Source organism: Callithrix jacchus, chromosome 22 (genome assembly GCF_049354715.1).
Source record: "Callithrix jacchus isolate 240 chromosome 22, calJac240_pri, whole genome shotgun sequence".
Classification (NCBI taxonomy): domain Eukaryota; kingdom Metazoa; phylum Chordata; class Mammalia; order Primates; family Cebidae; genus Callithrix; species Callithrix jacchus.
In genome coordinates this window covers 9692013-9717198 of record NC_133523.1, presented here as the reverse complement: position 1 = coordinate 9717198, position 25186 = coordinate 9692013, and the positions used below count along the sequence as shown (strand labels likewise).

General features: G+C 52.0%; 2 protein-coding genes, 1 long non-coding RNA gene and 1 pseudogene across 4 annotated transcripts in view; 3 read left to right on the top strand and 1 right to left on the bottom strand.

The window, feature by feature from the left end:
* Positions 1-4883: 4883 nt before the first annotated feature.
* LOC100410071 (keratin, type I cytoskeletal 18 pseudogene) lies at positions 4884-6199 on the top strand (annotated as a pseudogene).
* Positions 6200-10689: 4490 nt separating this feature from the next.
* On the bottom strand, positions 10690-17520 carry LOC144580844 (uncharacterized). The gene is made up of 2 exons (XR_013531049.1): positions 17358-17520; positions 10690-16981 (listed from the first exon to the last, which is right to left on the bottom strand). It is a non-coding gene; the product is annotated as an uncharacterized LOC144580844 (long non-coding RNA).
* On the top strand, positions 17268-23252 carry S1PR5 (sphingosine-1-phosphate receptor 5). Of its 2 annotated transcripts, none has more exons than XM_017968199.4 (2): positions 17268-17405; positions 20573-23252. In XM_017968199.4, the coding sequence occupies exon 2, from the start codon at positions 20591-20593 to the stop codon at positions 21785-21787; it is 1197 nt and encodes a 398-aa protein (XP_017823688.1). In that variant the 5' UTR covers positions 17268-17405; positions 20573-20590; the 3' UTR covers positions 21788-23252. The 2 variants fall into 2 exon arrangements, with proteins under 2 accessions (XP_017823688.1, XP_035142489.1); XM_035286598.3 differs by lacking the exon at positions 17268-17405 and adding an exon at positions 17794-17843.
* KEAP1 (kelch like ECH associated protein 1) overlaps positions 17794-25186 on the top strand; it is a 26435-nt gene continuing 19042 nt past the window's right edge. Inside the window, exon 1 of the mRNA XM_078360561.1 lies at positions 17794-17843. The gene's annotated coding sequence lies outside the window, so the exon portion shown is untranslated. The remainder of the gene's footprint in view (positions 17844-25186) is intronic.

Here is a 25186-nt window from a genome sequence, read left to right as displayed (position 1 = left end):
CCTAAATAGGCCAAAAGAACAAAACTCTCGGCCAGGCATGGGGGCTGACGCCTATAATCCCAGGACTTTGGAAGGCTGGGGCAGGAGGATCCCTTGAGTCAAGAAGTTTGAGACCAGCGTGGGTGATACAGTGAGAGCATGGTCTCTAAAAAAAAATAAAAAATAAAATAAAATAAAAAAAGCGGGGCAGGGTAGCACTCATCTATAGTCCTAGCTACTTAGGAGACTGAGGTGGGAGGACTGATTGAGCCCAGGGGGTGGAGGCTACAGTGAGCTGTGAGTGCACCACTGCACTCCAGCCTGGGTGACAGATAGAGATCCTGTCCCCAAAAAAAGAATATTCAGCCCGGCACAGTGGCACATGCCTGTAATCCCAGCACTTTGGGAGGCCAAGTGGGCGGATCACCTGAGGTCATGAGTTCAAGACCGGCCTGACCAGCATGGACAAACCCTGTTTCTACTAAAAATGCAAAATTAGCCAGCCATAGTGGCATGAGCTTGTAATCCCAGCTACTTGGGAGGCTGAAGCAGGAGAATCACCTGAACCCAGGAGGTGGAGGTTGCGGTGAGCTGAGATTTTGCCATTGCTCTCTAGTCAGCAATAAGAGTGAAACACCATCCAATAATAATAATAATAGCCATGTGGCCAGGCACAGTGGCTCATGCCTGTAATCCCAGCACTTTGGGATGCTGAGGCAAGAAGATTGCTTGAGTCCAGGAGTTCAAGTTTGAGACTAACTTGGGCAACATGGGGAGACTCTGTCTCTACAAAAATAAAAAATAAGAAATAGCCGGGCTTGGTGGCACATGTCTGTAGTCTTAGTTACTTGTGAGGCTGAGGTGGGAGGATCGCTTGCGTCCAGGAGCTGGTGGTTGTGGTGAGCCAAGACCATGCCACTAACTACAGCCTGGGTGACACAGCCAGACCTTGTCTCTATTAAAAAAAAAAAAAAAAAGGCTGGGCACTTGTAATCTCAGAACTTTGGGAGGCTGAGGTGGGAGGACTGCTTGAGGGCAAGAGTTGAAGACCAGCCTGGGCAGCATAGTGAAACTCTCCCTCTACAAAAAGGAAAAAAGGCCGGGCGCGGTGGCTCAAGCCTGTAATTCCAGCACTTTGGGAGGCTGAGGTGGGCAGATCACGAGGTCAAGAGATGGAAACCATCCTGGCCAACACAGTGAAACCCCGTCTCCACTAAAAATAGAAAAATTAGCTGGGTGTGGTGGTGCGTGTCTGTAGTCCCAGCTACTCAGGAGGCTGAGGCAGGAGAACTGCTTGAACCTGGGAGGTGGAGGTTGCAGTGAACCAAGATTGTGCCACTGCACTCCAGCCTGGTGCCTGGTGACAAAGTAAGACTCTATCTCCAAAAAAAAAAAAAAAAGAAAAAAAATTGTACTTAATGGTTCTTTGGAAACAAAGAAACAAACAAAACAACAACAACAACAAAAAAAAACCAAAGAATCTGAACATCATTATCCATCAGGGAAATTCAAAATAACCTGAAAATCGGATACCGCCCAAAATCCTTTAGAACCTCTGAAATGAAAAACACTGATCTTAACAAGTGTTGGAGAAGATGTACAGGAACTAGACTATTTTATTTTATTATTTTATTTATTGATTTTGAGACAGAGTCTCACTCTGCCACCCAGGCTGGAGTGCAGTGGTACAATCTCGGCTCACTGCAACCTCCACCTCCCCAGTTTGAGTGATTCTCCCAGTTCTTCTGCCTCAGCCTCCTCCAGGAGCTGGGATTACAGGCATGCACCACCACACTCAGCTAATTTATTTTATTTTTGTTATCGCCTCACTCTGTCACCCAGGCTGGAGTGCAATGGTGCTATCACAGCTCATTGCAGCCTCAAACTCTGGGACTCAAGCAATCCTCCCTCCTCAGCCTCCCAAGCAGTGTATGAGACTACAGGCACATATCCCCACATTCTGATATAGAATTTTTTTTTTTTTTTTTGAGATGGAGTTTCGCTCTTGTTACCCAGGCTGGAGTGCAATGGCGCCATCTCGGCTCACCGCAACCTCCGCCTCCTGCGTTCAGGCAAGTCTCCTGCCTCAGCCTCCCGAGTAGCTGGGATTACAGGCACACGCCACCATGCCCAGCTAATTTTTTGTATTTTTAGTAGAGATGGGGTTTCACCATGTTGACCAGGATGGTCTTGATCTCTTGACCTCATGATCCACCCGCCTCAGCCTCCCAAAGTGCTGGGATTACAGGCTTGAGCCACGATGCCCGGCCCAGAGTTTTTTTTTTTTGAGACTGAGTCTCTCTGTCACCCAGGCTGGAGCTGGAGTGCAATGGCCCACTCTGGGCTCACCGAAACCTCTGCCTCCCGGGTTCAAGCATTTCTCCTGCCTCAGCCTCCCAAGTAGCTGGGATTACAGGCACGCAGCACCACACCCAGCTAATTTTTGTATCTTTAGTAGAGATGGGGTTCCACCATGTTGGTCAGGCTGGTCTTGAACTCCTGAGCTGGTGATCCACCCGCCTCAGCCTCCCAAAGTGCTGGGATTACAGGCATGAGCCACCATGCCCAGCCAGAATGTTTTTCAAGTATTTGCAGCTTATTACATGTCCAGTGTTCCTTAATAGAGTTGAGAAAACAAATCATATGGTGGCATTAGGGCACTGACTCACAGTTGCCCTCGAGTAGAACCCAGTAAGGCGACATTTCCTCCTACTGACTGCGTTGTGGTGTCTGTGCAGGAATTTTGTCCTGAGCCTCTCAACAATTCAAAAAATGTTTCCGTGCATCTCCACCCAGTTCCCATGCCTCCTAGTGAAATAAATCATGCCAGAAATCCCTCCCAGGCAGAGCGGTTGCTATGATAAATTACAGTCTTGAAGAAAACGTAACTATGTGGATAGGCACTTTCTCACGATAGATCATGTTCCTTGTCAAACTTCCCCTGTTTCTTGGGGCCATCCGGTCCTGTCTCTCATGCATCCATTACCCCGTGGGCTACATGAATGATGCTCTAGAAATGAGTTCTGTTAATGACTGCCTTCTTTTTTTTTTTTTTGAGATGGAGTCTTACTCTGTTGCCCAGACTGGAGTGCAGTGGTAGGATCTCAATTCACTGCAACCTCCACCTCCAGGGTTCAAGAGATTCTCCTGCCTCAGCCTCCTGAGTAGCTGGGATTACAGGCTTACATCACCACCCCTGGACTAATTTTTGTACTATTAGCAGAGACAGAATTTCACCATGTTGGCCAGGCTGGTCTTGAACTTCTGAACTCAGATGATTGGCCCGCCTCGGCCTCCCAAAGTGCTGGTATTACAGGCACGAGCCACTGTGCCTGGCCTTGCCGCCTCTTTAGCTGAAAGGATTCAAAACTGTTTCATTCAACAAATGTATCCTGAGTACCTACTATGCACCAGACACTATTTTGAGTCCAGGCTGCAGCAATGGAAAATCCACACTGTTGTCTCCCCTGGGGGTTTTGAAGATGGGGTGGAGCAGACAAATGAGGAATTTATTACACAAATAATTACACAGTTATGATTGCAGTCATGATCAAGTAGGAATATACAAGCTTATAATAGGGGGAAGAAACTGAATCTGGGGCTGTGATCCAGGAGGACTTCTCTGAGGAAGCCACATTTGGGTTGGGTTCTGTATTAGTCAGAATAGTCCAAGATTTGCTGTAGTAACAAATAAACCCAAAGCTTAGTGGTTTAACACAATCAAAGTTGATTTCTCCCTTGGGCTATGTATCCCATATGGGCTGGCAGGGGCTTGGCTCCACACAGTCATTCAGGAGCCCAGACTGACAAGTCTCCCATCATCTTGTGACTGCACTATCTGAAACTCACCACTTCAGTCATCACAGAAGAGCAAGAGGGAGACAGGAGAGGCATGTATGAGTTTTCGGATGCCTCTGTGCAGAAGTGATTGACATCCAGAATTATGTACGTCACCTCTACTCCCACTTCAATGGCTGGAATTAGTCAAGAGAGCCAGCTATCTGGAAAGCACAGTTTTTCATTCAATGGATTGTTATCTACACTAAAAATGTCTATCATGGAATCTAATGGATGAGTAGGCATTAGCCAAAAAGAGAGAGGAAGGAAATGTATTCCTGGTAGGACAAACAGCATGTTCACAGACACTGGAGGCTCTGTGGTGGCTCATGCCTGTAATCCCAGCACTTTGGGAGGCCAAGGTGGCAGATCACTTGAAGTCAGGAATTAGAGACCGGCCTGGCCAACATGGTGAAATCTTGTCTCTTCTAAAAATACAAAATTAGCTGGGCCTGGTGGCAGGCACCTGTAGTCCAAGCTACTCGGGAGACTGAGGCAAGAGGATCGGTTGAGCCCAGGAGGAGGAGGTTGCAGTGAGGTAAGATTATGAGACTACACTTTAGCTGGGTGACAGAGTGAGACAGTCTCAAAAAAAAAAAAAAAAAAGCTAAGAAAGTCAAGTGAAGCAAAAAAAAAAAAAAAAAAAAAAAAAAAAACAGCTGGGCGCTGTGTCTCATGCCTGCAATCCCAGCACTTTGGGAGGCCAAGATGGGTGGATCACGAGGTCAGGAGTTCAAGACCACCCTGGCCAAGATGGTGAGGCTGAGGTGGGCAGATCATAAGGTCAGGAGATCAAGACCATCCTGGCTAACACAGTGAAACTGTGTCTCTACTAAAAAATACAAAAAATTGGCCGGGCATGTTGGCACACATTTGTAGTCCCAGCTACTCAAAAGGCTGAAGCAGGAGAATTGCCTGAACCCAGAAGGCGGAGGTTGCGGTGAGCCGAGATCGTGCCATTGCACTCCAGCCTGGGTAACAAGAGCGAAACTCCGTCTCAAAATATAAATAAATAAATAAATAAAATAAAAATAAAAAGAGGTCGTCGGCAAAGCCTGAGCCCTGTCCTCTCGCTCTCCTCCCTGGGCAGCATGAGCTTCACCACTCGCTCCTCCTTTTCCACCAACTACTGGTCCGTGGGCTCCGTCCGGGTGCCCAGCTATGGCGCCCGGCCGGTCAGCAGTGCGGCCAGCGTCTATGCAGGCGCCAGGGGCTCTGGTTCCCGCGTCTCCGTGACTTGCTCCACCAGCGTCCGGAGCGGCATGGGGGTCGGGGGCCTGGCCGCGGGGATGGCTGGGGGTCTGGCAGGAATGGGCGGCATCCAGAACGAGAAGGAGACCATGCAAATCCTGAACGACCGCCTGGCCTCCTACCTGGACAGAGTCAGGAGCCTGGAGACCGAGAACCGGAAGCTGGAGAGCAAAATCCGGGAGTACCTGGAGAAGAAGGGACCCCAGGTCAGAGACTGGGGCCATTACTTCAAGACCATCGAGGACCTGAGGGCTCAGATCTTCTCAAATACTGTGGACAATGCCTGCATCGTTCTGCAGATTGACAAGGCTCGTCTTGCTGCTGATGACTTTAGAGTCAAGTATGAGACAGAGCTGGCCATGCGCCAGTCTGTGGAGAGCGACATCCATGGTCTCCGCAAGGTCATCGATGACACCAATGTCACTCGGCTGCAGCTGGAGATAGAGATCGAGGATCTCAAGGAGGAGCTGCTCTTCATGAAGAAGAACCATGAAGAGGAAGTAAATGGCCTACAAGCCCAGATTGCCAGCTCTGGGTTGACCGTGGAGGTAGATGCCCCCAAATCTTAGGACCTCGCTAAGATCATGGCGGAAATCCGGGCTCAGTATGACGAGCTGGCTCGGAAGAACCGAGAGGAGCTGGAAAAGTACTGGACTCAGCTGATTGAGGAGAGTACCACAATAGTCACCACACGGTCCACTGAGGTTGAAACTGCTGAGATGACGCTCACAGAGCTGAGACGCACAGTCCAGTCCTTGGAGATTGACCTGGACTCCATGAGAAATGCGAAGATCAGCTTGGAGAACAGCCTGAGGGAGGTGGAGGCCCGCTATGCCCTGCAGATGGAGCAGCTCAACGGGATCCTGCTGCACCTGGAGTCAGAGCTGGCACAGACCTGGGCAGAGGGACAGCGCCAGGCCCAGGAGTACGAGGCTCTGTTGAACATCAAGGTCAAGCTGGAGGCTAGATTGCCACCTACCGCCGCCTGCTGGAAGATGGGGAGGACTTCAGTCTCAGTGATGCCTTGAGCAGCAGCAACTCCATGCAAACCATCCAAAAGACGACCACCCGCCGGATAGTGGATGGCAAAGTGGTGTCTGAGACCAATGACTCCAAAGTTCTGAGACATTAGGCCGGCAGAAGCAGGGGACCCTTCAGGGAGCAGGAGGCCAATAAAAAGTTCAGAGGTCAAAATAAATAAAAAATAAAAATAAAAAGAATGTGTACTGTTTGCCAAGCATAATAGTTCACACCCGTAACTCAACATTCTGGGAGGCTGAGGTTGGAGGATCCCTTGAAGCCAAGAATTCAAGACCAGCCTGGGTAACATAGCGATATCATGCCTGTAATCCCAACACTTTGGGAGGCCAAGGTAGGTGAATTACTTGAGCCCAGGAGATTGAGACCAGCCTAGGTAACATGTGGAGACCCTATCTCTACAAAAAATAAAAATAAAAAAATTATCTCACCATGGTGGTACATGCCTGTAATCCCAGCTACTTGGGAGGCTAAGGGAGGAGGATCACTTGAGCCCAGAGGGTAAAGACTGCCATAAGCTGTGTTCCACTACATTCTAGCCTGGGTGACAGAGTGAGACCTTATCTCAAAAAAAAAAAAAAAAAAGAAAGAAAGAAAGAAAGAAGATGGACTGCACTGTGGGTGGTGTAATCAATAGAGACTTGTCCAGGCTGGGGTGCAATGGCGCAATCTCAGCTCACTGCAAACTCTGCCTCCTGGGTTCAAGCGAGTCTTCTGCCTCGGCCTACCAAGTGTCTAGTATTACAGGCATGCACCACCACACCCAGCTACTTTTGTATTTTTAGTAGAGACAGGGTTTTACCATGTTGGTCAGGCTGGTCTTGAACTCCTGACTTCAGGTGATTCACACACCTTGGCCTCCCAAAGTGCTGGGATTGCAGGCATGAGCCGCCGGCCCCAGCCTGTTTCTAATTTTTTTAGAGACAGAGTCTCTTTCTTGTTGCACAGGCTGGAGTACAGTGGCATGATCTTGGTTCACTGCAACCTCTGCTTCCCATGTTCATGTGAGTCTCCTGCCTCAGCCTCCCCAGTAGCTGGGACTACAGGCACACACCGCCACACCCAGTTAACTTTTTTTTTTTTTTTGAGGCGGAGTTTCGCTCTTGTTACCCAGGCTGGAGTGCAATGGTGCGATCTCGGCTCACCGCAACCTCCACCTCCGGGGTTCAGGCAATTCTCCTGCCTCAGCCTCCCAAATAGCTGGGATTACAGGCATGCGCCACTGTGCCCAGCTAATTTTTTGTATTTTTAGTAGAGACGGGGTTCACCATGTTGACCAGGATGGTCTCGATCGCTTGACCTCGTGATCCACCCGCCTCAGCCTCCCAAAGTGCTGGGATTACAGGCTTGAGCCACCGCGCCCGGCCCAACTTTTTTTATTTTAATAGAAACCAGGTTTCACTGTGTTGCCCAGGCTGGTCTCAAACTCCTGAGCTCAGGCAATCGCCTGCCTCAGCTTCCCAAGGTGCTAACATTACTGGCATAAGCCACCACGCCCCTCCCTGTTCCTCTTTTATTAAGACAGGATTTCACTCTGTTGCCCAGCTGGAGTGCAGACACGTGAACATGGCTCACTGCAGCCTTGAACTCCTGGGCTCAAGCAGTCCTCCCTGCCTCAGCCTTCTGCATAGCTGGGACTGCAGGTGCCCCACCACCACACCACCAGGCCTGGCTATTTTTTTCTTTTAGAAATGGGGTCTCACTTTGTTTCCCAGGCTGTTCTTGAACTTTTGGCTTCAAGCAGTCGTCTCTCCTGTGCCTCTCAAAGTGCTGGGATTACAGATGGGAGCCACCATGCCTAGCCAGGGACAACTATCCAAACCACAGTTAGATACCCCTTCATGTCATTTAGTATGGCCATATAAAAGTCAGAAAATAGGCCCGGGCACAGTGGCTCACGCCTGTAATTCCAGCATTTTGGGATGCTGAGATGGGCAGATCACCTGAGATCAGGAGTTTGAGACCAACCTGGTCAACATGGTAAAACCCCGTCTCTACTAAAAATACAAAAATTATTTCTTTGTTAATAAAACCGAATGTGGTGGCAGGCACATGTAATCTCAGCTACTCAGGAGGCTGAGGCAGGAGAATCGCTTGAACCTAGGAAGTGGAGGTTGCAGCAAGCTAAGATTGTGTCACTGCACTCCAGCCTGGGTGAGAGAGTGAGACTCTATCTCAAAAAAAAAAAAAAGAAGAAGAAAATAACAAGCGTGTCGGGCCGGGCGCGGTGGCTCATGCCTGTAATCCCAGCACTTTGGGAGGCCAAGGTGGGTGGATCATGAGGTCAAGAGATCGAGACCATCCTGGTCAACGTGGTGAAACCCCGTCTCTACTAAAAATACAAAAAATTAGCTGGGCATGGTGGCGCGCGCCTGTAATCCCAGCTACTCAGGAGGCTGAGGGAGGAGAATTACCTGAACCCAGGAGGCGGAGGTTGCGGTGAGCCGAGATCGCACCATTGCACTCCAGCCTGGGTAACAAGAGCAAAACTCCGTCTCAAAAAAGAAAGAAAGAAAGAAAATAACAAGCGTGTCAAAGATTCAGAGAAACTGGAATCCTTACACATTGTTGATGGAAAAGTAAAATAATGTCATTGTTTTATTTTTATTTATTTACTTCTTTTTCAGATGGAGTCTTGCTATGTTGCCCAGGCTGGAGTGCAGTGACGTGATCTCCACTCACTGCAACATACGCCTCCTGGGTTCAAGCAATACTTCCTCAGCCTCCCAAGTAGCTGAGATTACAAGCGCCCACCACCATGCCTGGCTAGTTTTTGTATTTTCAGTAGAGACGGGGTTTCACTATATTTGTCACGCTGGTCTTGAACTCCTGTCCTTAAGTGATCCACCTGCCTCAGCCTCTCAAAGTGCTGGGATTACAGGTGTGAGTCACCACACCTGGCTTTATTTTATTTTTGAGATGGAGTCTCAATCTGTCGCCCAGGCTGCAGTGCAGTGGCGTGATCTCACTGCAATCTCTGCCTCCCAGGTTTGAGCTATTCTCCTGCCTCAGCCTCTGGAGTAGCTGGGACTACAGGCATGCACCGCCACACTCAGCCAATTTTTGTATTTTTAGTAGAGACGTGGTTTCACCATGTTGGGCAGGATGGTCTTGATCTCTTGACTTCGTGATCTGCCTGCCTCTGCCTCTCAAAGTGCTGGGATTACAGGCATGAGCCACTGCACCTGGCTTTATTATTATTATTAATTATTATTTTGAGATGGAGTTTTGCTCTTGTTACCCAGGCTGGAGTGCAATGGCGCGATCTCGGCTCACCGCAACCTCCGCCTCCTGGGTTCAGGCAATTCTCCTCCCTCAGCCTCCTGAGTAGCTGGGACTACAGGCACACGCCACCATGCCCAGCTAATTTTTTGTATTTTTTGTAAAGACGGGGTTTCACCTTGTTGACCAGGATGGTCTCGATCTCTTGATGTCGTGATCCACCCGCCTCGGCCTCCCAAAGTGCTGGGATTACAGGCGTGAGTCACCGTGCCCGGCCCCTTTATTATTTTTTTTTAATGAGCTTCTTCCTTCTTATTCTTTTTTGTTTTTTTTTAGAGGCAAGGTCTTATCCTTTTGCACAGCCCGAAGTGCAGTGGTGTGCAAAAGGATGGCTCACGATAACCCCGAACTCCTGGGTTTAAGTGATCCTTCCACATCAGCTTCCTCAATAGCTGTGACTGCAGGTGCACATTACCGTGGCTAACTTTTTATTTTTTGCAGAGATGGGGGTCTCGCTATTTTGCTAAGGCTGTTCTAGAGCTGCTGGGCACAAGTGCTCCTCCGACATCGGCCTCTGAGAGCGCTATGTTATAGGCATGGGCCACCATGCCTGGCCAGTGGTGCCATTACCTTAGAAAACAGTCTAGGCTGGGTGCAGTGGTTCATGTAACCTCAGCACTTTGGGAGGCTGGGGCAGGTGGATCAACTGAGCTCAGGTGTTCGAGACCAGCCTAGCCAACATGGTGAAACCCTGTCTCTACAAAAAATAGAAAAAAATTTGCCAAGTGTGGTGGCACATGCCTATAGTTCCAGCTAATTGGGAGGCTGAGGAGGGAGGATCACTTGAACCCAGAAGTTTGGGGCTACAGTGAGCCATGATGATACCACCACTGCACTCCAATCTGTACAACAGAACGAGACCCTGTCTCAAAAAAAAAAAAAAAAAAGAGCTGGGCATGGTGGCTCACACCTGTAATCCTAGCCCTTTGGGAGGCCAAGGCGGGTGGATCACAAGGTCAGGAGTTCAAGACCAGCCTGGTCAAGATAGCGAAACCCTGTCTCTACTAAAAATACAAAAATTAGTTGGGTGTGGTGCGCATGCCTGTAATCCCAGCTACTCTGGAGGTTGAGGCAGGAGAATCGCTTGAACCGGCGATGTGGAGTTTGCAGTGAGCCGAGATCAAGCTACTGCACTCCAATCTGGCTACAGAGCAAGAGTCTGTCTCAAAAAAAAAAAGAAAAGAAAAGAAAAAAAAAAGGCCCTTTCCTTCTCACTTGATTTTGTGGGTGAGAATGTAACACACGGTGTAGAAAGTTCAGCACATTGCCCAGCCTTGAAACAACCACTTGATAAATGTCAAATATTTTTCAACAGCTTTATTGAGGTGTAATTCAGATACCATCAAGTTCACACATTCAAAGTATACAACTCTGGTTTTTAGTGTATTTTGCAGAGTGGTGCAACCATTACCACATTCTAATTTTAAATTCTTTTTTTTTTGTTTTTTTTTTTTTTGAGATGGAGTCTCACTCTGTAGCCGGGCTTGAATGCAGTGGCACCATCTTGGTTCACTGCAACCTCCGACTCCCTGGTTCAAACGATTTTCCTGCCTCAGCCTCCGGAGTAGCTGGGATTACAGGCATGAGCCACTGCGCCTGCCCAGCTAATTTTTTTTCGATTTTTTGTAGAGATGGGATTTAGCCATGTTGCCCAGAATGGTCACAAACTACTGGGCTCAAATGATTCTGCTGTCTCGGCCTCCCAAAGTGCTGGGATTACAGACATGAGCCACCGCACCCGGCCCATGCTCCCTTTTTTACAAGCCTGAGACTTAAATGTGGCAACTTTCCCACCACCAGAGACCAGAGAGGCAGGGCGGTGGCTCATGCCTGTAATCCCAGCACTTTGGGAGGCCGAGGCAGGCGGATCACAAGGTCAAGAGATCAAGATCATCCTGACCAACATGGTGAAACCCTGTCTCTACTAAAAATACAAAAATTAGCTGAGCATGGTAGTGCACACCTGTAATCCTAGCTAGCTGGGAGGCTGAGGCAGGAGAATCATTTCAACCCAGGAGGTGGAGGTTGCAGTGAACTGAGACCACACCACTGCACTCCAGCCATTATAGAGATGGACTTGGCCGGGCGCGGTGGCTCAAGCCTGTAATCCCAGCACTTTGAGAGGCCGAGGCGGGTGGATTACGAGGTCAAGAGATCGAGACCATCCTGGTCAACATGGTGAAACCCCGTCTCTACTAAAAATGAAAAAAATTAGCTGGGCACGGTGGCGCGTGCCTGTAATCCCAGCCACTCAGGAGGCTGAGGCAGGAGAATTGCCTGAACCCAGGAGGTGGAGGTTGCGGTGAGCTGAGATTGCACCATTGCACTCCAGCCTGGGTAACAAGAGTGAAACTCCGTCTCAAAAAAAAAAAAAAAAAAGAGATGGACTTTTGCTATGTTGGTCAGGCTGGTCTTTTTTTTTTTGTTTTGTTTAACCAAGTCTTGCTCTGTCACGCCTATAATCCCAGCACTTTGGGAGGCTGAGGCGGGTGGATCACGAGGTCAAGAGATCGAGACCATCCTGGTCAACAAGCTGAAACCTCGTCTCTATTAAAAATACAAAAATTAGTTGGACATGGTGGCGCGTGCCTGTAGTCCCAGCTACTCGGGAGGCTGAGGCAGGAGAATTGCTTGAACCCAGGAGGCGGAGGTTGCGGTGAGCCGATATCGTGCCATTGCACTCCAGTCTGGGTAACAACAGCGAAACTCGTCTCAAAAAGAAAAAAAAGTAGCTGGGCATAGTGGGGTATGCTACTTGAGAGGCTGTGGTGGAAGAATCCCTTGAACTCAGGGGTAGAGGCTGCACTGAGCCAAGATCACACCACTGCACTCCAGCCTGGGTGGCAGAGCCAGACCTGCCTCAAAAAAAAAAAAAAAAAGAAAAAAAAAAAAAGGCCAGGCACAGTGACTCTTGCCTGTAATGCCGGCACTTTGGGAGGCCGAGGTGGGTGGATCACAAGGTCAGGAGTTTGATACCAGTCTGACCAATCTGATGAAACCCTGTCTCTACTAAAAATACAAAAATTAGCTGGGCATGGTGGTGAGCGCCTGTAATCCCAGCTACTCAGGAGGCTGAGGCAGGAGAATCCCTTGAACCCAGGAGGCAGAGGTTATAGTGAGCTGAGATCGTGCCACTGCACTCCACAGAAAATACAGAGTGAAACTCTGTCTCAAAAAAAATAAGTGGGGAGAGTGGGGAAGGTGGGAATGGGAAATGGAGATCATAGGAGGCAGTTTGCCCTCTTGAAGGTGCAGACCCAGCGCTGCAAGAGTGGGCGCTGGGTGGAGCTGTCCCTGTGGGCGACGGTGCTGGCAGCAGAACCGGCCAGGCAGGTGTGCTGGTCTAGACATGCTTCAGGCAGGAGGGCTGCTGCAAGGTACAGTGGGAACACAGTGGCCAGGGATGCCCTGCGCCCAGGAAGAGACAGTTTGGCCTGCAGGATGTGGGAGGAGGGATAGGGTGGGGGCAGGTGGTGGCAATGCCTGGGGCTGATTCCTTGTGAGCCCATTGCCCTAATTCTTCTTTGGGGACACAGTGGTGACCAGTAATACCTGCAGTAATGGTGGAGCTCTCACTGTATGCCCTGGCTCTGTTCCAGCTGTTCACTTCATCTTCAACAACAGCCTTGGAGTGGGTGAGTTTATCTCACATTTATTTATTTATTTATTTATTTATTTATTATTTATTTTATACGGAGTCCCACTTTGTCACCCAGGTTGGAGTGCAGTGGCACGATCTTGGCTCACTACAACTTCCGCCTACCACGTTCAAGTGATTCTCCTGCCTCAGCCACCGGAGTAGCTGAGATTACAGCCATGAGCCACCACTCCCAGCTAATTTCTGTATTTTTAGTAGAGACAGGGTTTCACCATGTTGGGCAGGTTGGTCTTGAACTCCCGACCTCAGGTGATCTGCCCACCTCGGTCTTCCAAAGTCCTCGAATTACAGGCATGAGCTGCTGCACCTGACCTATTATCTCAATTTTACAGGTAAGTCCACTGAGGCTCAGAATGGGCATCACTTGCCTGCCTCCAGACCTTGAGTCCTGTCTCGTTCCTGTAATGCCAGCACTTTGGGAGGCCGAGGCGGGAGGATTGCTTGAGCCCAGGAGTTCAAGGTCAGCCTGGGTAACATGGTGAGACCTTGTCTCTACAAAGAATTTTAAAAAGTAGCCAGGTGCAGTGGCGGCACCAGCTACTCAGGAGGCTGGGGCAGGAGGATTGCTTGAGCTTGGAAAGTTGAGGCTGCAGGGAGCTGTGATCACAGCACTGCACTCCAGTCTGGGTGACAGAGTGAGGCACTGTCTCAGAATAAAAAGAAAAAAGAGTGTGAGCCCTTAACCTTTAGGAATCTGGGCAGAGGGACAGACAGGGGCCCTGCTTTCCTGGAGCGGAGGCTCTAGTCAGAGATACACATTAGGGCAGATGAATAACTAAATGAACAAAGTGGCTGGGTGTGGTGGCTCGTCCTATAATCCCAGCACTTTGGGAGGTGGAGGTGGGCGCGGTTTACCTGAGGTCAGGAGTTGTAGACCCGCCTGGCTAATATGGTGAAACCCGGTCTCTACTAAAAATATAAAAAATTAGCGGAGCATGGTGGCGCATGCCTGTAATCTCAGCTACTCAGGAGGCTGAGACAGGAGAATCGCTTGAACCTGGGAGGCAGGGAGGTTTCAGGGGCGGAGGAGTTTGCAGTGAGACCAAATAATGCCACTGCACTCCAGCCTGGGCAATAGAGCAAGACTCTTGTCTCAAAAAAAAGGCCAGGTGCAGTGGGTCATGCCAGTAATCCCAGCACTTTGGGAGGCCAAGGCAGGAGGATCATGAGGTCAGAAAATGGAGGCCATCCTGGATAACACCGTGGAACCCCCCTCTACTAAAAAAAAAAAAAAAAAAATAGCCAGGCATGGTGGCACGTGCCTTGTGGTACCAGCTACTCGGGAGGCTGAGGCAGGAGAATCATTTGAATCTGGGATGTGGAGGTTGCAGTGAGCCGAGATCGTGCCATTCACTCCAGCCTGGGCGACAAGAGTGAAACTCCGTCTCAAAAAAACAAAAAGAACAAGATGATTTCAGATAATGCCAACTGCCGTTTGAGATGAGGGACAGATCACTGAAGGCCTCTGAGGAGGTGACCAAGTGACCAGCTGACCAGCTGGGAAGGGGTGGGGAAAAGGGCGCCCAGGCCACCTGGTCCCCAAGTTCAAAGGTCTTTTTTTTCTTTATTTTTTTATTTTACATTAAAAAAAATTTTTTTTGAGACGGGATCTCACTATGTTGCCCAGGCTGGAGTGCAGTGGCTATTCACAGGCTTGATCCCAGTACTGATCAGCACGGGAGTTTTGACCACTTCGTTTCCGACCTGGGCCGGTTCATCCCTCCTTAGGCAACCTGGTGGTCTCCCGCTCCTGGGAGGTCACCATATTGATGCCGAACTTAGTGTGGACACCCGATTGGCATAGCGCACTACAGCCCAGAACTCCTGGGCTCATGGGATCCTCCAGCCTCAGCCTCCCGAGTAGCTGAACTACAGGCACGCGCCTCCATGCCCAGCTCAAAGGTCTTGAAGTGTACGTGCAACTCGGAGGAGCCCGGCAGCCAGACGCAGCGTGGGCAGAGAGAGACACAGAAGTAACAGCAACAGACAGATCGGGACTGCATATGGCCTTATCCTTGGGGTGGGGAGGTCCTTGCTGAGGACTTGGTCACTTACTCTGAGAGACACAGGGAACCTTGGGAGGGTTGGAGCAGGAGAGAAAACGTGATCTGAGGTTTTTTTTTTTTTTTTTTTTTTAGACAGAGTTTCGCTCTTGTTACCCAGGCCGGAGTGCAATGGCGTGATCTCGGCTCACCGCAACCTCCGCCTCCTGGGTTCAGGCAATTCTCCTGCCTCAGCCTCCTGAGTAGCTGGGATTACAGGCACGCGCCACCATGGCCAGCTAATTTTTTGTATTTTTAGTAGAGGCCACCGCGCCCGGCCGATCTGAGTTTTAAGAATGGTAGCCAGCCGGCTGCGGTGGCTCATGCCTGTAATCCCAGCGCTTTGGGAGGCCGAGGCAGGCGGATTACGAAGTGAGGAGATGGAGACCATCACGCTTAACAAGGTGAAACCCCGTCTCTACTAAAAATACAAACAATCAGCCAGCTGTGATAGTGGGCGCAGGTAGTCCCAGCTACTCATGAGGCTGAGGCAGGAGAATCACTTGAACCCAGGAGGCAGAGGTTGCAGTGAGCTGAGATCGCGCCACTGCACTCCAGCCTGGGCCACAAAGTGAGACTCCATCTCAAAAACAAAACAAACAAACAAAAAAACAACAAAAGAACCATGGTTGGGAGTGCGGAGTGGCAGTTAGGGATGGGACTCCCGACATCTGTCCAGATCCTGGAGCCTGAGTCCCCAGGGTCCCAATTCGTGGGAAAGAAGTGCAGGGAGGCAGAAGGAGCGGCGGGTTGCTGGGCCGGGAACCGAAGCCGGAAGAGCTCCATTTCATGAGAGGTGAGATTGGTGCCTGGGAGGTGTGAAGGGGCCACCTTCCCACCCTGGGGTGTGGCTTCCCCTTTACAGAAGGAGGTCATTTATTGAGCGCCTAGTGGGTGCCAAGTGCAGCCATGTTGGGAGATCTTCAGGGCTCATACCAGTGGGCACCATTGGAGTGGACTTAATCCCCAGTACTGTGGCAGACCTGGCACTGAAGGGTTAACACCATCCCACCCTGCGGTCCGTTGGCTGTGTCTTTGAGCAGGGTAGGAAGGAAAGGTTCTGCCCACCCAGGGAACAGTGGGGGCAGGAGGGCTGGGATCCCCAAGGGGCTGCATGGGGGCGTGACCCAGCCTGAGCGTCCCGGAGTTTCCTCCCACGAGGGCACCTCCGATCCACGCTTATTCTCAGCCTCTGGCTCATCTCTCCTGGGACGCTCTCACTCCACCCGCGGCCATCAGGGCCTGAAGCATCAGGGGCAAAGGGCAAGGTCCTGGAGAAGCAGCGGGACCCAGACCCCCCTTCCTGAGTCTGAGGGTGGAAGAGCTGAGACCATCTGGAAGCTCCTGGGAAGTGGGGGTGGAGGCATTTCGGGGCCAGTGGGAAGGGTTGGTTGGAGGAGCAGTGGCCTGGGAGAGGCGTGGGAGAGTGACACAGACAGCAACAAAGAGACACGCAGAGACAGAGAGACACGCAGGCAAGAGATGCTAAGATCCTCCTGAGAGAGACACAGAGGACGTGAGGGAGACATTCTTTCCTTCATTCATTCATGCAGCAGACAATGGGCACTGGCTGTGTCCTGGCAGTGCCCACGATAGACTCAAATCCCTACCCCAATGGACAGGCTGCGGTGGCTCACACCTGTAATCCCAGCACTTTAGGAGGTCCAAGTGGGAAGATCGCTTGAGTTCAGGAGTTCAAGACCAGCCTGGGCAACATAGCAAGATCCTGTCTCTATTTAAAAAAAAAGTACCTGGGCATGGTGGCAAGCGACTGGAGTCCCGGCAGCTATGTTCAGGGGGCTGAGATGGGAGGATGGCTTGAGCCCAGCTGGTCGCAGCCGCAGTGAGTTATGATGGTGCCACTGCTCTCCACTCTGGGCGACTGAGCGGGATCCTGTCTGGGACAAAAAAAAAAAAAAAAATCCTTACATCGGTGGGGTTTACTGTTACTGACACAGTCCAGAAACACCATTAATGAGTAAATCACTTCGTCCTCAGCAATAAGGGTGGGAGAGAACCAGTCGGGGGAACGCGGAATCCAGGGGGTGGGACTGGACAGACCCTCCTTATCTAAGGAGCATCAACTTCCCAGAACAATCCTGCCCGCCCGTCTCACCCCTACTCGCCCTGAGCCGGGGGCGGGAGCGGGAAATTGGGAGGGGCCTGTGCCCGGGAGCAGCAGGGACTTATCTGCCGGTGGGATCGGACTCAGGCTAAGGTGGCCCCTGCTGAAGACTCCTGCTAAGCAAGCACTAAAGACCCCTCCGAACCATCGACGGGGCGTCCTTGGGGTGCAGCCCAGGAAGCTCAGTTCACAGGTGCGTGGGCAATGGGGAGGGCGTAGTGCCTGGACACCCAGGACAGAGGAGACCCCACCGCTGGGGAGAAGAGGCTCGAGCTGCGACCGTCCTGCCGCAGAACCCTCCCTTTCCCGCCTCCTCTCGGAGTCCTCCCTTCGCAACGGAGCGTCCCTGGGAGGGGGCAGCCCAGGCCCGGAGCGGGGAGCTGAGGGCTCGCCTGTGCCAGTCGCCGCCGGGGCGCGTTCCGGTGCCGCGGCGGGTGGCACAGGCTGGCAGCCACGGGCTGAGTGCCCGGGACCCGAGGGGAGGGGCAACTGCTGGCGACCGCCGGCCCTTTGCGTCGCTGGCCAGCCCCTCGCCGGCTCCGGCGAGGCTCCAGCCCCGCCCCCCGGAGCGGCTTCTGCTCACTCAGCTCAAGGCAGCGCGACTGCGGGGGGCGCACGATCAGGGCGCAGGGTGAGTGGAGCGCACTGGACCCATGTGGGCGCAGGGCTGGGCCTGATCCGGAGGGCAGTCGCCCTGGCTGCCACCTTCCCTGTCTAAAAAGGTGCACCGCACCGCCCGTTGCAGGGAGTTCCCCGATCTTTTCCTGGAGGCCTCTGGGGAGGGGGAAGCTGGGGACTCACCAGCTGGGTGCGGGGCCTGGGATAAGGGGAGAAGGTGGCTGGAATCACCCTGGCCTCACCCCCTCCTGGCCGGGCCACTGCAAGTTCCCACACTTCAGTCCTGTTGCCGGGCAGGCTGGGCCAATGGGGGTGGCCTCCCATCAGAGCTTGTGTAAACCTTGTCTTCCTCAATTTGGGCTCCCCATCTCCAGCTTGGGAGAGCCAGAGACTTCCTGTCTGTCTATATTTGCCTGCCTTGGTTCTCTGTGTGTGACCGAAGCTCTCTGGGGGTGAACGCATCTCTGCCTTGTGCAAAAGAAGTCCATTCCCCTCCCTAGGCCTTGCTTTTCTCATCTGAACTTGCATGAGGGCCGTTTCTGCATGGATGTTTGTGTGGGAGCGTGGAAACCTTTGTACCTGCTTTGATACGAAGCATTTCTTTTGAGCCTCAGTTTTCTCACCTGTACATTGGGACTAAAGGAAGCAGGGATTGATGTGGGCACAGAGGGCAGGGTGCAGTCCCTAAAGCCTGTAATCCCAGCATTTTGGGAGGCTGAGGCAGGCTCATCAAGGGATCAAGAGATGGAGACCATCCTGGCCAACATGGTGAAACCCCTGTCTCTACTAAAAATACAAAAATTAGCTGGGCATGGTGGAGCATGCCTGTAGTCCCAGCTACTTGGAAGGCTGAGGCAGGAGAATCGCTTGAACCTGGGAGGCCAGCGTTGCAGTGAGCTGAGATCACAACAGTGGCACTCCAGCCTGGTGACTGAGCAAGTCTTCGTCTCAAAAAATAAATAAATAAAAATAAAAAATAAGGACACAGAGGCAGGTGAGGAATGTTATTATACTTTAATGACACGTGTGCCCCTCTGCAAGAGCCTGTCAGCCCCTTGTGGATTCTCTCTCCTGTCCTCAGGCTCTGCCTTAGTAAAATAAATTAATAGGATCAATTTTCCTTATTTTGAGACAGAGTTTCATTCTTGTCTCCCGGGCTGGAGTGCAGGGGTGCGATCATGGCTCACTGCAGCGTCTACCTCTCAGGCTCAAGTGATCCTTCCACCTCAGCCTCTTGAGTAGCTGGGATATAGGCACATGTCACCACACCTGGCTAATTTTTAAATTTTTTGTAGAGATGGAGTCTTACTATGTTGCTCAGGCTGGTGTCAAACTCCTGGGCCCAAGTGATCATCCCAGCTCAGCCTCCCAAAGCGCTGGGATTACAGGAGAAAGCCACTATGCCTGGCCAAGGAGCAACTTTCTCATGGGGTTTTTGGGTGGATGAGGGGGTTTTGGCAGGAAAAAGCTTTGTGTGCAGTGAGACAAAAGTGTGGAGTTTGGTGTCATGGGCCCCAGGCTAGTGTGAGTGGAGTTGTGAAATTGTGGCCTGTGCCACTGGGTGGGAGACCCCTTATTCATGTGACTGAATTTTTTTTGTTGTTTGTTTTTTGAGACAGAGTCTTATTCTGTTGCTCGGGCTGGAGTGCAGTGGCGCAATCTTGGCTCACTGAAATCTCTGCCTCCTGGGTTCAAGGGATTCTCCTGCTTCAGCCTCCCGAGTAACTGGGATTACAGGCATTCACCACCACACCTGGCTAATTTTGTATTTTTAGTAGAGACGGGGTTTCTCATGTTGGTAAGGCTAGTCTCGAACTCCCGACCTCAGGTGATCCACCCGCCTCGGCCTATTATAGGCTCCACGCCCTATAATTCTATTTTTTATTTTTTAAAGACAGGGTCTTGCTCTGTTGCCCTGGCTGGAGTACAGTTGCACAATCAAGGCTCACTGCAGCCTTGACCTCTGGGGCTCAAGTGGTCCTCCCACCTCAGCCTCCTGAGTAGCTGGGACTACAGGTGCACACCATGCCCGGCCAATTTTTGAATTTTTTTGTAGAAACAGGGTCCTCCTATGTTGCCCAGGCTAATCTCCAACTCCTGGGCCTCAAGCAATCCACCGGCCTCTGCCTCCCGAAGTGCTGGGATTACAGGAGTAAGCTACCACACGCAGCCGTGTGGGTGCGTGTGTGTGTGTTTGTATTTGTTTTTTGTTTTGTTTTGTTATTTTTTGTTATATTTGTTTGTTTTTTGAGACAGAGTCTTGCTCTGTCACCCAGGCTGGAGTGCAGTGGTGCAGTCTCAGCTCACTACAACCTTCCTCTCAATGATTTTCTGCCTCAGCCTCCTGAGTAGCTGGGATTACAGGCATGCACCACCATGCCCAGCTAATTTTTGTGTTTTTAATAGAGATGAGGTTTTGCCATGTTGGCCAGGGTGGTCTCCAACATCTGACTTTAGGTAATCCACCTACCTCGGCCTCCCAAAGTGTTGGGATTACAGGCGTGGGCCACTGCGTTCAGCCATGCATGTGTTACAATGTCCCTTTTTTGAGACTGTATGTCACCTTGTCCCCTTGTGATATTATTTGTGTGTCCGTCTGTCTCCACGGACTCTATTCCTCCATCCTGAACTCCCCTTGGGCCCCATGTGTGGGGGGTGATGGTCAGGGAGTAGGACCCCTTTCCCACGGCTTAGCCGGCTGCCGGGGATGGTGGGCTGACACCGTGTCCTGCCTCTCCACAGCCTTGGGGCGCGCGGCCCATGGAGTCTTGGCTGCTGCGGCCGGCGCCGGTGAGCGAGGTCATCGTCCTGCATTACAACTACACTGGCAAGCTCCGCGGTGCACGCTACCAGCCCGGGGCTGGCCTGCGCGCCGACGCCGTGGTGTGCCTGGCGGTGTGCGCCTTCATCGTGCTAGAGAATCTGGCTGTGCTGTTGGTGCTCGGACGCCACCCACGCTTCCACGCGCCCATGTTTCTGCTCCTGGGCAGCCTCACGTTGTCGGATCTGTTGGCTGGCGCCGCCTACGCCGCCAACATCCTGCTGTCGGGGCCGCTCACGCTGCGACTGTCGCCCGCGCTCTGGTTCGCGCGGGAGGGAGGCGTCTTCGTGGCACTCGCGGCGTCTGTGCTGAGCCTCCTGGCCATCGCGCTGGAGCGTAGCCTCACCATGGCTCGCAGGGGGCCGGCGCCCGCCGCCAGTCGGGGACGAACGCTGGCTATGGCAGCCACGGCCTGGGGCATGTCGCTGCTCCTCGGGCTCCTGCCGGCGCTGGGCTGGAACTGCCTGGGTCGCCTGGACGCCTGCTCCACTGTCCTTCCGCTCTACGCCAAGGCCTACGTGCTCTTCTGCGTGCTGGCCTTCGTGGGCATACTGGGCGCGATCTGTGCGCTCTACGTGCGGATCTACTGCCAGGTGCGCGCTAACGCGCGGCGCCTGCAGGCCCGGCCCGGAACTGCTGGGGCCACCTTGACCCGGGCGCGTCGCACGCCGCGCTCGCTGGCCCTACTCCGCACGCTCAGCGTGGTGCTCCTGGCCTTTGTGGCGTGTTGGGGCCCCCTCTTCCTGCTGCTGTTGCTCGACGTGGCGTGTCCCGCGCGCGCCTGTCCTGTGCTCCTGCAGGCCGATCCCTTCCTGGGATTGGCTATGGCCAACTCACTTCTGAACCCCATCATCTACACTCTCACCAACCGCGACCTGCGTCACGCGCTCCTACGCCTCGTCTGCTGTGGCCGCCACCCCTGCGGCCGAGGCCCGGGTGGCTCCCCGCAGTCCGGGAGCCCGGCTGAGGCTTCCGGGGGCCTGCGCCGCTGCCTGCCCCCGGGCCTGGATGGGAGCTTCAGTCGCTCGGAGCGCTCGTCGCCTCAGCGCGACGGGCTGGACACCAGCGGCTCCACAGGCAGCCCCGGTGCGCCCACAGCCGCCCGGACCCTGGTACCAGAACCGGCTGCAGACTGACACCCGCATCCCACGACTGTCCTCCCAAGTTTTACAGACTTTTTCTTTTTATATAAAGGAATGTGTAGGGAATGCAGCCGAAGGTGCAGTTGGAAAAGACGCAGGGGAAATGTGTTAGTGGAGCGACACCCCGTAGCAGTGAACAAACCAGGCAAAAATCTGTGCCCTCGCAGAACTGACGCTCTGCTTGGGAACCCAGAAAAGAACTCGGTGACGAAATAAAGGAGATAATTCCAGTGACCACACCGAGATGGCGATGGCGGTCAGGGAAAGCCTCTCTGTAGCAGTGGTGACTTGTGATGTGAGCTGAGACCTCTGTCCCGGGAAGACCAAAAGAAAAGGCATTTCTGAGCGGGGCGCGGTGGCTCACCCCTGTAATCCCAGCACTTTGGGAGGCTGAGGCGGGCGGATCACCTGAGGTCGGGAGTTAGAGACCAACCTGACCAGCAAGGAGAAACCCTGTCTCAGCAAAATAAGCCAGGCGTGGTGGCGCATGCCTATAATCCCAGCTACTCAGGAGGCTGAGGCAGGAGAATCCCTTGAACCCAGAAGGCGGAGGTTGCGGTGAGCAGAGATCCCGCCTTTGCATGCCAGCCTGGGCAACGAGAGAAAAACTCCCTTTAAAAGAAAAACAAAGAGGCCGGGCGTGGTGGCTCACGCCTATAATCCCAGCACTTTGGGAGGCCGAGGAGGGTGGATCACTAGGTCAAGAGATCGAGACCATCCTGGTCAACAAGCTGAAACCCCGTCTTACTAAAAATACAAAAATTAGCTGGGCATGGCGGTGCGTGCCTGTAGTCCCAGCTACTCGGGAGGCTGAGGCAGGAGAATTGCCTGAACCCAGAAGGCGGAGGTTGTGGTGAGCAGAGATCATGCCATTGCAGTCCAGTTTGGGTAACAACAGTGAAACTCCGTCTCAGAAAAAAAGAAAGAAAGAAAAAGCATTTCCGGAAGAGGGAATGGCATTCACAAAGGCCCTGAGGCTAAAATGCCCCCGGTGTTCTAAGAAATGCAGGGATGATGGTGTGTCTGGAGCAGGGGTGGCAGGGAGAATGGGCGGAGACAAGGAACTGAAGGAGTACTTCCCAAAGGGCCTTGTGGGTGACATAGAGAACTTCCTTTTTGCTCTGAATAAAGTGGGAGCCGTAGAAGGTTCTAAGCAGAGGAGGGACTTGCACTGATTCAGGTGATGAAGGTGTCTTGTGGCATCCATGGGAGGGTGGAAGCCAGAGAAGCTGAAGAGAGGCTGCACTGAGCCACAGGAACAATGATGGAGATTCCAGTTGTACCCAGACCCTGAGGATTCCGGATGGATTTTGGAGGCAGCAGACAGAATTACTGAGGAATTGAGTGTAAGAGGGGGATACAGTTGTCAAGGACAATACCAAAGGTGGGACACCCCAAATTTGACTCTGGGAGACTCAGCCAAATCCCATCTGGTAATAAAATTTCTTTTTTCTTTTTCTTTTCTTTCTTTTTTTTTGAGTCAAGGTCTTGTGCTCTGTCACCCAGGCTGGAGTGCAATGGCACAATTATTGCCCACGGCAGCCTGGGACTCCTGGCATCAAGTCTGGAGTTCCTGCCTCAGCCTCCCTAGTAGCTGGGACTACAGGTGTGCACCACCATGCCCAGCTAATAAAAGTTCTTCAAATGCAACAAAATTTCTTCAAATTTAGTAGAGATGGGGTTTTAGCACATTGGTTCATTTTTTAAAAAAGATAATAGGCTGGGCGAGGTGTCTCACGCCTGTAACCCCAGCACTTTGGGAGGCCGAGGTGGGTGGATCACCTGAGATCAGGAGTTTGAGACCAGCCTGGCCAACATGGTGAAACCTCATCTCTGCTAAAAATACAAAAATTAGCCAGGTGTGACTGGGTCTTAGAAAAAAAAAAAAAAAGATAACTATTAGTCCAGACACAGTGGCTCACACCTGTAATCCCAAAACTTTGGGAGGCTGAAGTAGGAGGATCCCTTGAGGCCGAGAGTTTGAGACCAGCCAGAGCAACATAGTGAGACCTCATTTCTACAAAAACTTAAAAAAATTAGGTAGGTAGTTGTGGTTACACATGCCCATAGTCACAGCTACTGGGGAGGCTGAGGGAGGAGGATTTCTGGAACCCAAGAGCTCAAGGCTGCAGGAGCTATTTTTGGATAACTGCACTCCAGCCTGGGTGACAAAGTGAAATCCTGTCTCAAGAAAACAAAATAAGAAGTTATTTGGTTTCTTTTTTATTCCTTGAGACAGGGTCTCACTTCTTCACCCAGGCTAGAGTACAGTGGCGTGATCTCAGCTCATTGCAACCTCTGCCTTCCCAGTTCAAGCAATTCTCTGCCTGAGCCTCCTGAGTAGCTAGCTGGGATTACAGGCACTCACCATCACGCCCGGCTAATTTTTGTATTGTAGTAGAGATGGGGTTTCATCATCTTGGCCAGGCTGGTCTTGAACTCTTGACCTCATGATCCATCCTCCTTGGCCTCCTAAAGTACTGGGATTGGGATTACAGGTGTGAGCTACCATGCACAGCCTTTTTTTTTTTTTTTTTTTGAGATGGAGTTTCACTGTTGTTACCCAGGCTGGAGTGCAATGGCGCGATCTCGGCTCACTGCAACCTCCGCCTTCTGGGTTCAAGCAATTCTCTTGCCTCACTCTCCCGAGTAGGTGCGATTACAGGAGCGCGCCACCATGCCCAGCTAATTTTTGTATTTTTAGTAGAGACGGGGTTTCACCTTGTTGACCAGGATGGTCTCATCTCTTGACCTCGTGATCCACCCACCTCAGCCTCCCAAAGTGCTGGGATTATAGGCGTGAGCCACCGTGCCCGGCCCCCCCCTTTTTTTTTTTTTGAGATGGAGTTTTGCACTTGTTGCCCAGGCTGGAGTGCAGTGGCATGATCTCTGCTCACTGCAACCTCCGCCTCCCAGGTTCAAGCAATGTTCCTGCCTCAGCCTTCCGAGTAGGCATGTGCCACCATGCCCGGCTAATTTTTGTATCTTTAGTAGAGATAGGGTTTTACCATATTGGTCAGGCTGGTCTTCAACTCCTGACCTTGTGATCTGCCCACCTTAGCCTCCCAAAGCATTGGGATGACAGGCGTGAGCCACCGCACCCAGCCCTTTTTTGGTTTCTTTTTGAGACAGGATCTTGCTCTGTTGCCCAGGCTGGAGTGCACTCAGATAATGACATCTCACTGCAGCCTTAAACTCCTGGGCTCAAGTGATCCTCTTGCTTCAGTCCCCCCAGTAGCTGGGGCTACTGTGCACCACACCAAACTAATGTTTTGAATTTTTTCCTAGAGATGATTTCTCACCATGTTGCTCAGGCTGGTCTCAAACTCCTGGGCTCAAGCAACCTGCCTTGGTCTCCCAAAGTGCTGGGATACAGGCTGGGCATGGTGGCTC